The following is a 14,685-nucleotide window of genomic DNA, read 5'->3' as shown; positions in this document are numbered from 1 at the left end:
GCAACATTACCGTATTTGTTATAAATGGCGTTATGTATAGAATAGAACTGAGATATCTTAATGTAATAACTTTATTCGCTATAGATCAGAGATCAATATAGATTAAAGATCAATCGGGAAATATACCGTTAAATTTAAACCTAATTATGACTGAAGCTGAGAAAACTGTTCAAGCTGCTAATGACTATTATCGCACATCGGCAACAAGGATAAAACTGCAGTAAACGTCTGCCATCACACACAACCATAGATAAAATTGGGATAAAATCATTTTAATCAAAACTACTGTGTTTGAAAGAACACATTTTACTGTTGGTTTCACGCCGATATAAGATAAATAACGTAAAGTTCGTATTACGATGATATAAAGGATTACGTATTGCGAACGGAATCACGTAATTTTTTACGCAATAAACATGTCGCCAACGTAATCTGTTAACGAAAAAAATAGTAGTTCACATTCACAACGAGACATATTCAATAAATATTTCCACCTAAAAACACGCTGTATAAGGAGAAATAACTTTGTCTCATATAAGTCAAGTATCTAGATATTCGTTTATGCTAACTAGAAGCAAGAGCCTTCGCTCAGAATTGCGTTATGGTGAAACAGACTCGTATTCATCAGCTGATTTCAAACCACAACATTGGCCGCTCCGCGGAATACGGGCTTAAGTTTGCTGTAGTATTTTAAAATACAATAATATGAGAATACATACAATATTCTTGGATACAGTGAAATAATGTATAACTTTTTAAAGGATTTATGGAAAAGATGCATAATTAATAAAATAACACAATGCATTTTTCGGAACACAAGAACGAACATGAAAAACCATCCCCTGACAACGTGGAGCGTAGTTACAAAGGCTGCCTTAATTTGTATCTTATTTCTGTACAAAAATTAAAATACCTTTACGCAATATATTTTCATGCACATTTTAAACATAAAAGCATAAACATTTGAAAAATCGACACATCGATCGCTAAATTTGCACTTTTTTTTAACTCGATATTTTTGGAAGAGCGGCAGACGGCGGCAAAAAAAGTGCAAATTAGCAATCGATGTGTCGATTTTATAAATGTTTATGCTTTTATGTTTAAAATCTGTATGAAAATGTATTATGAATAGGGTATTTTTATTTCTGTGCAGAAATATGATAAAAAGGCAGCTTTTGAAACTCCCCTTCAAGTTATCGACTACGATGTGTTTTTCAAGTTCGTTCTTGTATGCCGCCGCGGCATACAAGAACGAACTTGAAAAACACATCATAGTCGATAACTTGAAGGGGAGTTTCAAAAGCTGCCTTTTTATCATATTTCTGCACAGAAATAAAAATACCCTATTCGTAATACATTTTCATACACATTTTAAAACATAAAAGCATAAACATTTATAAAATCGACACATCGATCGCTAATTTGCACTTTTTTTTAAATCGATATTTTCGGAAGAGCGGCAGGCGGCGGCTTACAAGAAAGAACATGAAAAACATCGTATTTGGTATCGTGAAGGGCAGTTTCAAAAGCTGCCTTTGTATCATATTTCTGTACAGAAATAAAAATGCCTTTCACGTAATACATTTTCACACACATTTTAAACAAAAGTATGACCAATTATGAATCGACACATCCATAGCTAAATTTGCACTTATGTAACTCGATATTTTCGGCATAGAACAGAGTCAGAGGCATGTATTTTACCCTAATACCTACGTAATAACTATCCATAAAATTTGTTAATATAATTTGCATAACCTTTATGGTCTGAACGGCATTTCTAACATATGTATGAACTCGTTAGACAACGGCGCTAGCGGCGCTGTAACTAAAATTTGTGCCGTAAAGATACCTTTAAAATGCCTTATTTTTTTTAATGAATATTTTTGACGACCGCCGTAAAACCGATTCGCCGTTGAGTGATTGCGCCGTTAACCGTGGGCCGCCTGTAATATATATATATAATATATATATATATATATATATATATATATATATATATATATATATATATATATATATATATATATATAAAGATATATGCCATGAAGGAAAAATAAACGAAGGAAGTCTGCAAGATCTTTCGACGTTAAAAGTCCTTTACTGAGCAGAGACTGACATACATACGAGAAAAGACAATACAAGAAGATTCGTATAACTGACAGATAGGGATTATAAAGAGATTAGTACCTAGAATCCGACAACACCTGGAAGATAAGAAACCTTCCCAAACAAGCATAAACAATGGGTGCAATTAAAGGTTTAAGACAATCATCTCAGATACAATTTCAAGACAATTAAAGGATTATAGGTGACAGCTATTCAGAACTTGGTAAACAAAACCATATTCACAATACATGTCAGACATACATTACAACAAAATTAATAACTCTAAGGCAACTGATTTTTATTTAAGTCAGTAATTATATCTTTGAGGTCATTCTTGAACATGTTACAGATACAATGGTCTAAATGAAAAAGGCCAAGACTAACATTGAAATTACAATGAAAAGTAAGTTGTATTAAAGCAGATTCTAAAAGATTTCGTGATAAGACATCTCTTGACCTTGCAATTACTGAACTATCAATCCAATTTATTCGGTGGTTGTTTTCACTTAAATGAATGAATAATGCATTAGATTTTTGCAAAGTTTTTACAGAATATTTATGCTGGCTTAGCCTTACTTCTAAGCCTTTGCTAGACTGTCCGAGATAAAATGAGGGACGATCCATACATGGAATTTAATATATTATGTTGTTGCTTTACCTGGGGCCATTTTTTATTAACATTCCTTTTAGTGTGTTATTATAGGAAAAAACAAGGTTGACATTAAAAGCTTTTAACAATGATTTAATGGTTTCAAATCCGTTAAAATAAGGCAAACTGAGAATGTTCTTAGAATTTTCTTTCTGCGTGTTACTTACAGTATAAAAACTTTTTGTGGGCTTTATTATAACAAATGTCTAATATATGTGAAGGATAGCATAAATCTTTCCCTATTTTTCTTATGTATTCAATTTCTTGATCCAAATATTGTGGACTGACAATTCGCAATGCTCGTAAAAACATAAAGGAAAAAATTGATATTTTTATGTTCTCAGGCCACCATCTTAACATAAAAATATCAATTTTGATAAAGGTACAAATTTGTTATATTGATAAAGACTCTAACATTTACTGGTGGAAATTGGAACAAACCAAATTGAAAAGAAATTTGTATTTTTCTTAACATAAGAACCTACACTTTCATATATGGAGTATTCTGCACTTAACTAGCTTCAGCTGTTCTCAATTCTGAAAACAAAATCCTAATGCTACCCCAGGTCACGTGGGTTGACCTGACTCTGCCTTCTTCTCCCATTGTACTTACAGCTGCACTCATGTTCACACATTTTGCGATTCATCTCTCTCATTCTGCGAGCATATTAGTTTCCACATATTCTGTGTATTGGGTGTACATACTCCCAGTCCCTAGCATTCCCTAGTGATTATCGCCATTGCTGTGACGGCTACCTTCATATGAGTGACAATAACAGGTTTTAAGTGGTGGATGGATTACCTCCTGATGAGTATCAATATTATGAGCCACTGATTTGGAGAAATTGGGCAGGAAAGAGGTTCCATTACTTTAACAGCCCATAAATTTACTAATGGCAACTTTTAGACTGGCTTAGCTTGCCGATTATGAGCATCTCATGAGTCAGTTGTGTACTTGACTTCAAGGGGGCATGTAGTTTCTCTCTTTCTCTCATGATGTATCCTTATATATTACTTGTTCATAAATATAGCCAAGGGTTGCTACTGGTTTTAGTTATCTTTTATGATAGTATGTCAGTTATAATTGTAATTTTGCAAAGAACAGTGCAAAGAAATATTAAAAAATATATATATAATTAAAAAAAGTTACTGCATCTTTGATCTCAGTAAATTTAAGTATAAACATTTTACAACAAATATACTTCGAATTTGTTACTGATTTTAGTTTTTATCTGTTATGATATTGTGTGTGCTGTAATTATAATTTTCCAAATAAAATAAAATTAATTATTAGAAAAAACATGTATAAATTGGTAAAATTTATGATTATCTTGTAAAAGAAACCCCACGAGGAGCTGCAAATAGTACATAAGCATTTTCAATTTCTTGTGGAATGTAAGGAGAATTTTTTTACATTTTTTTCTTGTACCATGTGCATTTGCAGGTCTTCCTCTTTCCATTGATGTACTTTTTCTTAAATTGGCCAACCTCAAAGTTTGGCCAGTCAGGGGTGTAGCATACTGATTTTTTTAGCCTGACTCTTCAGGGTTAAGCTTGCGAAAATTGGTTAACATTTCATTAGTAACAAGTATATATCAACATGGAGTTAAAATAGTTTCCATTATTTCACATCTAACAAACAAACAAAATCTCTACCATTCACAGAGAGTTACTTGTAAAACATACCTCTTTGGAATCATCCGTGCAGCCATGATCACCATCTGGAGTATCGTCAATGGTCTGGTTACCACACAGCAATTTGATTTGTCTTTCATATCTCTCATTTTCTCCAACTAACTACAATAAGAAAAAACAGGATATGCACAAATTATATATAGTAAAGAGTCACAAATGCAGTTAATAAATAAGGTGAAATACTGAAGTAAAATCTACATCAGAAGCAATTAATAAATAAGATGAAATGCTGAAGCAAAGTCTACATTAGTTAAAAAGTGTTTCCATGATTAAGTATTGTAAATATTTTAGAGATAAAGTACTTCAAATGTCAGACTTATAAACTAAGTCCTTTCTTTTGTTTAAAATTCTATGAACTGTAACTAAATTTGCCGGTCAGCTGATCCCTATAGTACAAACATTTGGGCCTACTACTGTGACACTGAAATTTTACAACTAATATTAGCAGTAAATGAATAAGTGATTTACCAGGTATAATATTTTGATAATCCAGAGCAAAGATTTTTCTTTTACATATCTGAAAATATACTGTTTAATCTTTACAGCCAATACTGTTCAAGAAAATTCCACCTTACACCAATACATAATACAAAACAGCATGAAGACTACTGTTTACAAGAGCACTAACCCTAGAGAGTTCTTGAAGTAATGTGTTGTTTTGTAATCGAAAATCCTCCTCTTGGTCTCGAAGTTTATTGCGGAGGTAGCTATTATCCCGAATCATTAACTCAACTTCAGAATGCTTCTTTGATGTCTGGATGACTTTCTGGTATCTACTGTTCTCATCTTCTAAGATACGAAGCCTTGTTTCAGCGTCAACCAATCCTGACAACATATAAAAAGCATACAATAATTCTATAACTATTTCTATACTACTTACTACCCAACTTGTTTCTAAAATATGAAGCAAATACTGTAATATAAAATAAAATACATCAAACCAAACCATAACAGAAATAAAAAGAGTTAACTGATCCTGGACCACTTGCTGAAACAAGTCTAGATAAACTTGGCATACTATGTGTTAGAGCTGTAACCAGAAAGTAGTATGACCACAGGTGAGGAAAAATGATATTGTAATGATACAATTAAGTTTGTTCATACTTACCTGGCAGATATATATATAGCTGTATTTTTCCGAATCCGACAGAAATTTAAACACTTACGACACACGCAGTGGGAGTCAGGTGGTTAGTACCCATTCCCGCCGCTGGGAGGCAGGTATCAGGAATCATTCCCATTTTCTATTCATAATTTTTATTTCCACTGTCTCCTGAGGGGAGGTGGGTGGGTACTTGATTATTATATATTGCACCAGGTAGTAGAACAAACTTAATTGTATCATTACAATATCATTTTGTTCATGAAACTTACCTGTCAGATATATATATAGCTGAATCCCACCTTTGGTGGTGGGAGTAGACAGAATAGAAGATTTTAGGAAACATATATATGCAGATAATTGATATCTTGATTCCTTACCTGTTAGCATAGCTGACTTCGTGGTTACTGCCGCGTAAGTCTGCTTGTGCTACTAGAGTTGCCAGCGAGGTAGAGACCTATATAGCTGGTGCACTCCAGATGATCTGTCAACAGGGGCGAGACCACGACGTGACTAGACCATATTGCCATACCATGAGGGCTAAGAAGTAAAATAAAATATATATAAAAAATATATATCACCACCTGACCCACCTAGCCAAAGTTAAGGTGTGTTAACTAAGGCTTAAGAGTTAAGAAGTCACCGTTGTCGGCGACTCAACTACTAAATTAAGAGCTCTTCCTAACCATTTTCTACAGGATAGGATGAGTGGTACTTCTTGCCCCCAAGATTGTGTCTGCAGACACGTATGGCCCAAGCGAGCAGCAGATCTCATATGCCATCTTCACATCTCGCAGGGAGTGTGAATTGAACACAGAGTTGCTTCGCTAAAACATGGTACTCAGGATGTTGCTGAGTGCCATGCTCTGTTGAAATGCTTCCGAGGCCGCGCCCTCACCTCGTGAGCATTCAAATCAAAAGATTTCAAATCTTTGTGCAAACACAAAGAAGGAGCTTTTTTGAAAGACCTCCTTAACAATAAAGCCAGGGTGTTCTTCGATATGGGCAAGTCTGGTCTTTTCGGAACACTGCAGATTGTCCGTACGACTTCGACTTTCTTGAGTTTTATGTAGATAAAACTTGAGAGACCTGACAGGGCACAGGACTCTCTCTGGCTCCTGCCCACTAACTTGTGCCATCCTTGCTTCCAAGCTCCTGGCCCAAGGACAAAACGGGTTTCCATTCTTAGGCCATAACGAAAAGCTTAGAGAGCACACCGCCTTGTGTTCTCTAAAGCCAAAACTTGTGACGATGGCTTAAAATCTCACTAACCCTCTTTGTTGTATCTAGGGTGGTTAGAAAAATGCCTTCCTGATCACATGCAAGAAGTTAACAGGTAGGAGATGTTCGAATGCTTTGACATCAAGAACTTCAGACTATGTCTAAGTTCCATATTGAAAGCTTCGATCTGGACATGCACAGTCAGTCCGTCTGTACTAACGTCAGGTGACCGACCAGTTGACCAGTCAGACGAATCAAGGACAGCAAGGCTGTACCCTGAAGACCATAAGGCACTATTCTTCGCTGAAGGATGAGTGTTTGGACTGCCTGGGCGATTCAAGCTAAGCAAACCTTGGGGGGGGTGTATCAACGCAACCCAACGTCGTTAGCGAATCAACTCCTGAGCCACTCCTGACTCGAGCTTCTGGTGCCAGGAGAAAGGAGCGAGGAGCAAAAAGGCGATTCAGTCCCGAAGGACGAATGCCTGACAGTCCAACCTGGTCTCATGTTAAACGATCATCGGGGGTGTATAAACGCAACCGACTTCGTCAACAAGAAACTCAGGGCTACTATATGTCTCCTGATCTCGCACGAGTGTCTGACTCCGAGAAAACAGGTGAGACAAAAAGTAGATGGTGAGCGAGATTCGAGATTTCACAGAACTCAAAGATCGTGAAGGGCTTTGTTGTTTGACAGAAGCAAATCTCTGAGCCCAAAGGCCGTCAACAACATATTTGCGTATTCTTTAATAGTTGTGACTGCCAGCTTATCCCATTCTTCAAACGGAAAGGGAAGACTGCAATCTTATGCTGTCAACATCTCGATAGTCTGAACGTAGTCAGACTCAGAGCGGAGAGGTTATAGGTACCTTTCGTGTTAAAGGAGACCGACTCTCTCGGAAAAGGTCCTTGGAAGGACGTGACCTCTGTGAATCTAGGGTCTTGAAGGCCAACATGGGGCAATTAGCGTCATTGTCGCTCCCTGTGATGATATAAATCATCTTATTACATTTCCTAAGTGATTGAAAAAGGGGAAAAGAGACTAAACATCCATCCCCGTTCAATATCATAGGATGGCGTTTAATGTTACCGCTCCCGGATCGAGAAAAAGGGAGCAGAGAAGAAGAAGCCTCTTCGTCCTCAACCTAGCGAAGAGATGAATGAAAGGACGTCCCTAAAGTCTCCACAACTCTCAACATACTTCTAAAGAAAGATTCCACTCGGAAGTCAGTAGTTGCTGCCTTCGATCGAGACGATTCGAACGGACTTTTGCAATCCTGTAACGAACCTCTAGAGGATCGTTCCATTCTACGCCTGTTGTTATAATAGGCTCTTTCTCGTAAACCCGAACCGGGACCGAGAGAAGATACTTCCTAAGATATGAGAGAGCTGTGGAAGATCAGAGTTGATATGGACCATGGTTCCAAAAACTCGTTTCGAGGACTGGAGGGACGACTGAATTGCTTCCACTTCTTTCAGATTATGATCCAGGACATCTGAAACCCTCTCCAGATGTCCGGCAACCTTCTTTCTATCACCTCAAGAGATACTTAACGCACCGAGAGATGTTCAGAATCATTCCTAGATCTTTAATAAAATTTCAGTTTACCGGTAGGAAAAAACTGTAGAGGTCTGAATTGCAGTCTATTCAGGGAAACAAACTTCTTTAGGAAGGAAATGGTCCCCAGCAAGCTCATCCATTCCCTCACACAGTATGTTTACTTCCCTAATAAGGCTGCGCTTTGCCTAAGCAAGAGAGCATATAATAGTGCAATGTTGTGGTAGACTCGTAGTCCTATACCGTGCGGTAACGAGCACCGAAAGGAGTAAGATATCTCTGTAGAACATATTAAGGCCAAACGAATGCAATGTTTATTCATTCATGTAAGAAATCCCCTCAATCTTAGGCTAAAGTCCGTGATTGTAGGGCAGAGATACAGTTCGTCAGTCAATCCCGCAGGAGAGAGAGAGACGTAACTGCCAGCACAGAGATACGGTTAGTCAGTCAATCCCGCAGGAGACAGAGACTTAACCTACAGCGTATGACAGCGAACGAGCTGGTACTGGCTCGTTTGGACTGGAGGAGAGGAGTCAGAGGACAGTGACAGCAGCAGCTTACGATCGTCCGTCATCGTCGTCTCTTAACTTTATGCCTGGGTTGCCAGCTACCCTATTCTATGAAGAAAAAGGTCCGTTATTTTTAGCATAAAGAGACTCTCAAGCTGGTATATTTAAGCGAAACAGAAAACGCTAAATATACAGATGCGTTTGTGTCGTCAGAACACTACCATACAACGGTAAAAGATAAATCGGAAACTCCTGGAAGGCTGCAGGGAGTAACGATTAAATGTCCTTAAAATGGACCATAGACCTCTCGGTTGCCATCCCCTCTCGGTTGCCATCCGAAGAGGTAACTACAGCAAGCGTATATGACTTGAACCAACCAGAAATAAAATAACGCAAGGCAAAATATGAAATTATATCACAATAAAGTTTGTTCATACTTACCTGGCAGACATATATATAGCTGAATTCGGAAATACAGCTACATACATATCTGACAGGCAAGTTTCATGAACAAAACTTAGGAGAATCGAAGCAGTCAGCTCAAGCTTCTTATGTTATTGGACATAAGCGTTCATTGACGTAGTCTACAAGTCTATTTCTTGTACGAGTCTGCGAATGACGAATGAGAGCTCTTCCGAATCTTGTCAATAAGAGCTTATTCGCTTACGCAATATCAAGTTAATGAGATGTTTGTCAATGAGAACTAACCCATTTACGGGACAAAGAGATATTTTGTCAATGAGGGGATACCCACTTACTTGACAAAACGATAGTTAATTATTGTCAATGGGGGAAAGTCACTGAATTGACAAAACGTAATCCAGGAAGTCGAGCATTTTATTTTCCGATTCCCGTCTCAAACGAGGAAGGGGCAAGAATCCTGTTAAGAGACTGGGCTTACGTCAGGTAGAACGACGATGTTCAATTCGGCAGCGTAGTCCCGACTAGGAACTAACAAAATCTATCATCTGAAAAACCCTTTCAGATGGGCTAAAAAGCTGGCAAAATTATCCTGGGAAGAGGAAGAAACTCTCCAACCAGCTTCCTCTCCCGTATCACAACTAATGCCTGCTAAAGCTTAAAATTTATTGGCAGTATGGCAAAGGCAGTCCTGTCTTGCGCTTTCCTGAAGAGCGTACTTTTGATGAGTGCCTTTGCAAGAATCCTACTGAACGTTGCCGAGAGTCCTGACGTGCAGGACATCGAACCTTTATAACCCGTAACTGCCTTATCGCAAAGTCTTGACTGCGGTAGTGGCAACTTAAATTTATTGGCAGAATGGCAAAGCTTGCGGTAGAGCAAACGAGAACTTCCCTTGAGCTTTCCTTAACTCCATCCACCTATGCGAAAAGCAATATTAATTGACAGAGACCTCTTGAATTCACGAAACCGATGTCTTGCTGGGTTTCGAAGAAGAAGTTGTCTGTTCACTTTAAGCTTACTCCGAAGCACTGCCTACTTCACATTCTTTGCAGGTGAGGTAGAAGGTATCATCGAAGGTAGAGGTAAAAATTCTTTAAGCCCAAATCTGAAACAAGAGCTTGAAGAGTTCAACAGAAACGTTCAGCCAGGCGACACACCTGGCGTACGCTGGTGCACGCTCGGCGTCCACTGGAGCGCGCTCGGCGTCCATTGGAGCGCGCTCGGCGTCCACTGGCGCGCACGCTCGGCGTCCACTGGCGCGCACGCTCGGCGTCCACTGGCGCGCACTTGGCGTGCACCCGCGCGCCCCTGGCTTGGGCGTCTGCTCTCAAAAGCTTACTGCTACTATGACTTCTTTTACGTATTTCTCGGTGGAAAGACGGACACGAGTTCAGGCGACGTTCGCCTTCTTACTTCTCACTGAAACGCATAACGAGAGAGAGAGAGAGAGAGAGAGAGAGGACGTGAAGCGTCCTCTTCTATAAAGCTTCTATTTAGAGGGCGCGAGTCCATCCGAAAGCTCCAACCCCTGCGCGGGGAGGACGCTTCGGAGGACGAGAAGCAATCCTTCAGGATTCGTGCACGTGCACGCACTTAGGCAGTCTGGGGATTTTCATCAGAAACTGCCGAAGGCACGCCAGATCGGTGGGGGTTCCTCGTAACCCTCCTTCGGCTTTCGACATGCGCTCTCCCTCGTTCTGGGAGTCAAGCAGAGGTCCCGGCCTAGAGGCGAAAACGAGGCCGATCTGACGCACCCTCCACTACACAAGGGGTATCACTGCACTTCTGCACTTCACTTTTACTCTCTAAAGCAAGCACTTTCGATTCTAAGTTACGAATCGAAGAAGTATCAGAGAAAGGGCAATTTCTCTACAGACACTGCTTAGGGCCCGAAGGCAACACTGCAGGGTTAGGAGTAACAATTACAGAAGTAGCACTTCACAGCAATGAAGGAGAGCGAGCACCTCTCGTAGACATATACATAGCCCGTAGGCCATACTACAGGGTTATGCAAAATAAAGTCTACAGGAAGGTTAGCAGGTTCACTACCCTGACTTTTGTTACTGATTAATTGCTTACAAAATCGAATCATCACGTCTTCCTTACGGAATTAGACATGTTTACTGATTAATTGCTACATACGAATCATACGTCTTCCTTACGGAATAGACAAAGCTCACACTCCTTACATGACAAATCTCAACAAAGAAGCAAGACCCATACCCCTCGTACATACCAAGTGCGAATCTACCGAAGCTTTCGGTAGCCACACCCTATCTTTGCAGACAACCCCGTCTGAAACTAGCCTAACTAGATTCAGATATTTTATGCAAAAATGAATCAAATTCAAATCAATTTAAGATAGCGTATGCCTAGCCACAAATCCAAGTGAATAAATCAAAAGACAATTAGGATACTTAGCGGCAATGAAGTTTCCAAAATCCTAAGACGGAGGTACTGAAAACAGGTGTTTTCAGCACCGGCGACAGAAAAATTATGAATAGAAAATGGGAATGATTCCTGATACCCGCCTCCCAGCGGCGGGAATGGGTACTAACCACCTGACTCCCACTGCGTGTGTCGTAAGTGTTTAAATTTCTGTCGGATTCGGAAAAATACAGCTTATATATATATCTGACAGGTAAGTTTCATGAACAAATCCTTGTTTCAATGGGTAAGCATTAGAGTTAAACATAATTTTGTTTACATGGCATAAGCTAAATATCATCAAACCATACAGTTTCCTGGCAATTGGGTGTACTTCTTGTAAGTTCTACATACCTACAGTGAACTAATACCTTGAAGCTAAATTAAAAGTCAACTCTGCTCATCTTGTAATGGAGGCTTCCAAAACTTTGTGTATATCAAGTTTTCTATAACTCAAGCTTACCAACACTAATGTCTTGAGAAGGATTCTCAAAGGGTCATGGATCCCAGAGAAGATACAAGGAGGTCTATAATAACTGCCTGATACAAAGGACAAAATGTCTTTAATAATAGAATGAGATCTGCATAAGTGTCCCAAAAGGACTCAGGAGTTGGTGGAATTCGGCACTCATAATTAATGGGTCTGTAATAGCAAATATTCAATGATTTACACCATGTGGGAGATCTTGGCCAAACACAAGGAATAACTTTACTTTGGTTATCCTCAGGTTATTCATGCAACAGAAAATCTTCATCTTGTCTTCTTTTCACTGAGGGACTGCAACATGCTATTGTTAACCAATGGTTTTGTACTCCATTTTATATACTACTACCTTGAGGTTGGTTAAAAAGATTTTAGCCACGGTATTACATTACGAAACAATTCCAAGGCATCATCATATACTTACACAGACACTATGAAAATGTTATTGTTATAATACAATTAAGTTTGTTCATACTTACCTGGCAGATATATATATAGCTGTATTCTCCGAAGTCCGACAGAATTTCAAAATTCGCGGCACACGCAGTGGCGCCAGGTGGTTGGTACCCATTCCCGCGCTGGGAGGCGGATATCAGGAAACTATTCCCATTTTCTATCATATTTTTATCAGTGCCACTGTCTCCTGAGGGGAGGTGGGTGGGCACTTTAATTATATATCTGCCAGGTAAGTATGAACAAACTTAATTGTATTATAACAATAACATTTTGTTCATGAAACTTACCTGACAGATATATATATAGCTGAATCCCACCTTCGGATGGTGGGAAGAGACAGAATAGGATTTTTGGGAAACAAAATTAAGTTGATGATATACATCTTGGTTCCTCACCTGTTAGCATAGCCGACTTCGTGATTACTGTCACTTAAAGTCTGCCTTCTGCGTTACTAGAGTTGCCAGCGAGGTAGAGACCTGTAATGCTGGTGCGCTCTAGATGACCTGTCAACGGGGGCGTGACCACAATGTGACTAGACCATATGACCATACTTCTGAGGGCAACGAAGCTAAAACCACCACCTGACCTAACCTATTAAAGTTAGTTCCATAACTTCTAGGCTAAAGAAAAGGAATGCGCCTCAAGCGACCAACCCTTCAAAGTTAAAAGCACACCTATCCCCTTTTCTATAGGATAGGATTCGTGTTGCTTGCTGCCCCCAATAATATATCTACGGATATGTATGGTCCTAGCGACTTACAGATCTCAAATGTCGTCTTCACATCCCGTCGGGAGTGTGAAGCGAACACAGAGTTGCTTCGCTAAAGCGTGGCACTCAGGATGTTACTGAGTGTCATGCTCTGTTGAAATGCTTCCGAGGCCGCGCCCTCACCTCTTGAGCATTCATATTAAGAAAAAATCTCAAATCTTTATGCAAACATAATGAATGAGACTTCTTAAAAGAACTCCTTGACTATAATGCCAGGGTGTTCTTGGACATGAACCAGTCTGGTTCTTTACGGAACACCGCAGATGGTCCGTTGACCTCGACTTACTATAGTTTTATTAAGATAAAACTTGAGAGACCCGACAGGGCACAGGACTCTCTAATGCCTTTGCCCAATAATTTGTGCCATACCCTTGGTCTCCAAACCTTCGGGTCAAGGGTTAGACAGGTTTTCGTTCTTATCAAGAACGTAAGGCTTAGAGGACAGACCGCATTATGTCCTTTAAAGCTAAAACCTCTGATGATAGCTAAAAGCTCACTAACCCTCGTTGGCCGTGGCTAGAGCGGTTAGAATGTTAGCCTTTCTGGTCACGTGTATTAAGTTCGCAGAAAGGATAGGTTCGAAATGCTTTTGGCATCAGAAACTCAGACTACGTCTAAGTTCCATGCCGGAACTGCGATCCAGAGAATTCAAGATCTCCCCAGACCTCAAAGATTGTGAAGCTTTGTTGTTTGACAGAACCGAATCTCTGAGCCTAGAGGCCGTCAACAACATATTTGCATATTCTACAATAGTTAGGACTTCTATCTTATCTCGTACTTCATACGGAAAGATAGAACCATAAAGAAATTCACAGAGGTCGAGTTGGAGGAACAGTCATTTCCCTTCACTATCCAGAAACGGCCCGCTCCGATTGAACACTGAAAATAGGCAGCACTGCTTTGCCTTGGCAAGAGACTGCCATTAATCTTGAAGATCTTATCGCTTCTCGATAGTCTGAACGCCTTCAGACTCAGAGAGGAGAGATATTAGATACTTCACTAAGTGACGAAGTTAGATTACACCGATTCTCTCGGGAAGGGTCTTTGGACAATTCTCTGAATTACCTGACCTCTGTGAATCCAACCTCTTAGAGGCCAACATGTGGCGACTAAAGCTAATCCTCTAGGATCATGAATAAGGGAACAACTTAAGAGGAAGCTCCTTCGTCTTCAAAATTACGAAAAACTTAACGAAAGGACGCCCTCAGTCTCTCCTCACTTTCGAAATACTTCTAAGTGAGGATTACTCAGACGTCAGTAGTTGTTGCCTTCGATCGAGAAGAC

At 39.6% G+C, this 14,685-nt stretch overlaps 1 protein-coding gene across 5 annotated transcripts in view; it reads right to left on the bottom strand.

Moving 5' to 3' along the window:
- Positions 1–14,685, bottom strand: part of LOC135206224 (GRIP1-associated protein 1-like) — a 61,731-nt gene that overhangs the window by 25,601 nt on the left and 21,445 nt on the right. For all 5 annotated transcript variants that reach the window (XM_064237576.1, XM_064237573.1, XM_064237575.1 and 2 more), the window contains exons 3-4: positions 5,082–5,278; positions 4,445–4,555 (exon numbers count right to left, since the gene is read on the bottom strand). In XM_064237576.1, the coding sequence (XP_064093646.1) occupies positions 4,445–4,555; positions 5,082–5,278 (308 nt within the window). The remainder of the gene's footprint in view (positions 1–4,444; positions 4,556–5,081; positions 5,279–14,685) is intronic.

Source organism: Macrobrachium nipponense, chromosome 29 (assembly GCF_015104395.2).
Source record: "Macrobrachium nipponense isolate FS-2020 chromosome 29, ASM1510439v2, whole genome shotgun sequence".
In the NCBI taxonomy this organism is placed as follows: Eukaryota; Metazoa; Arthropoda; class Malacostraca; order Decapoda; family Palaemonidae; genus Macrobrachium; species Macrobrachium nipponense.
This window is presented reverse-complemented; position numbering and strand designations above follow the sequence as displayed.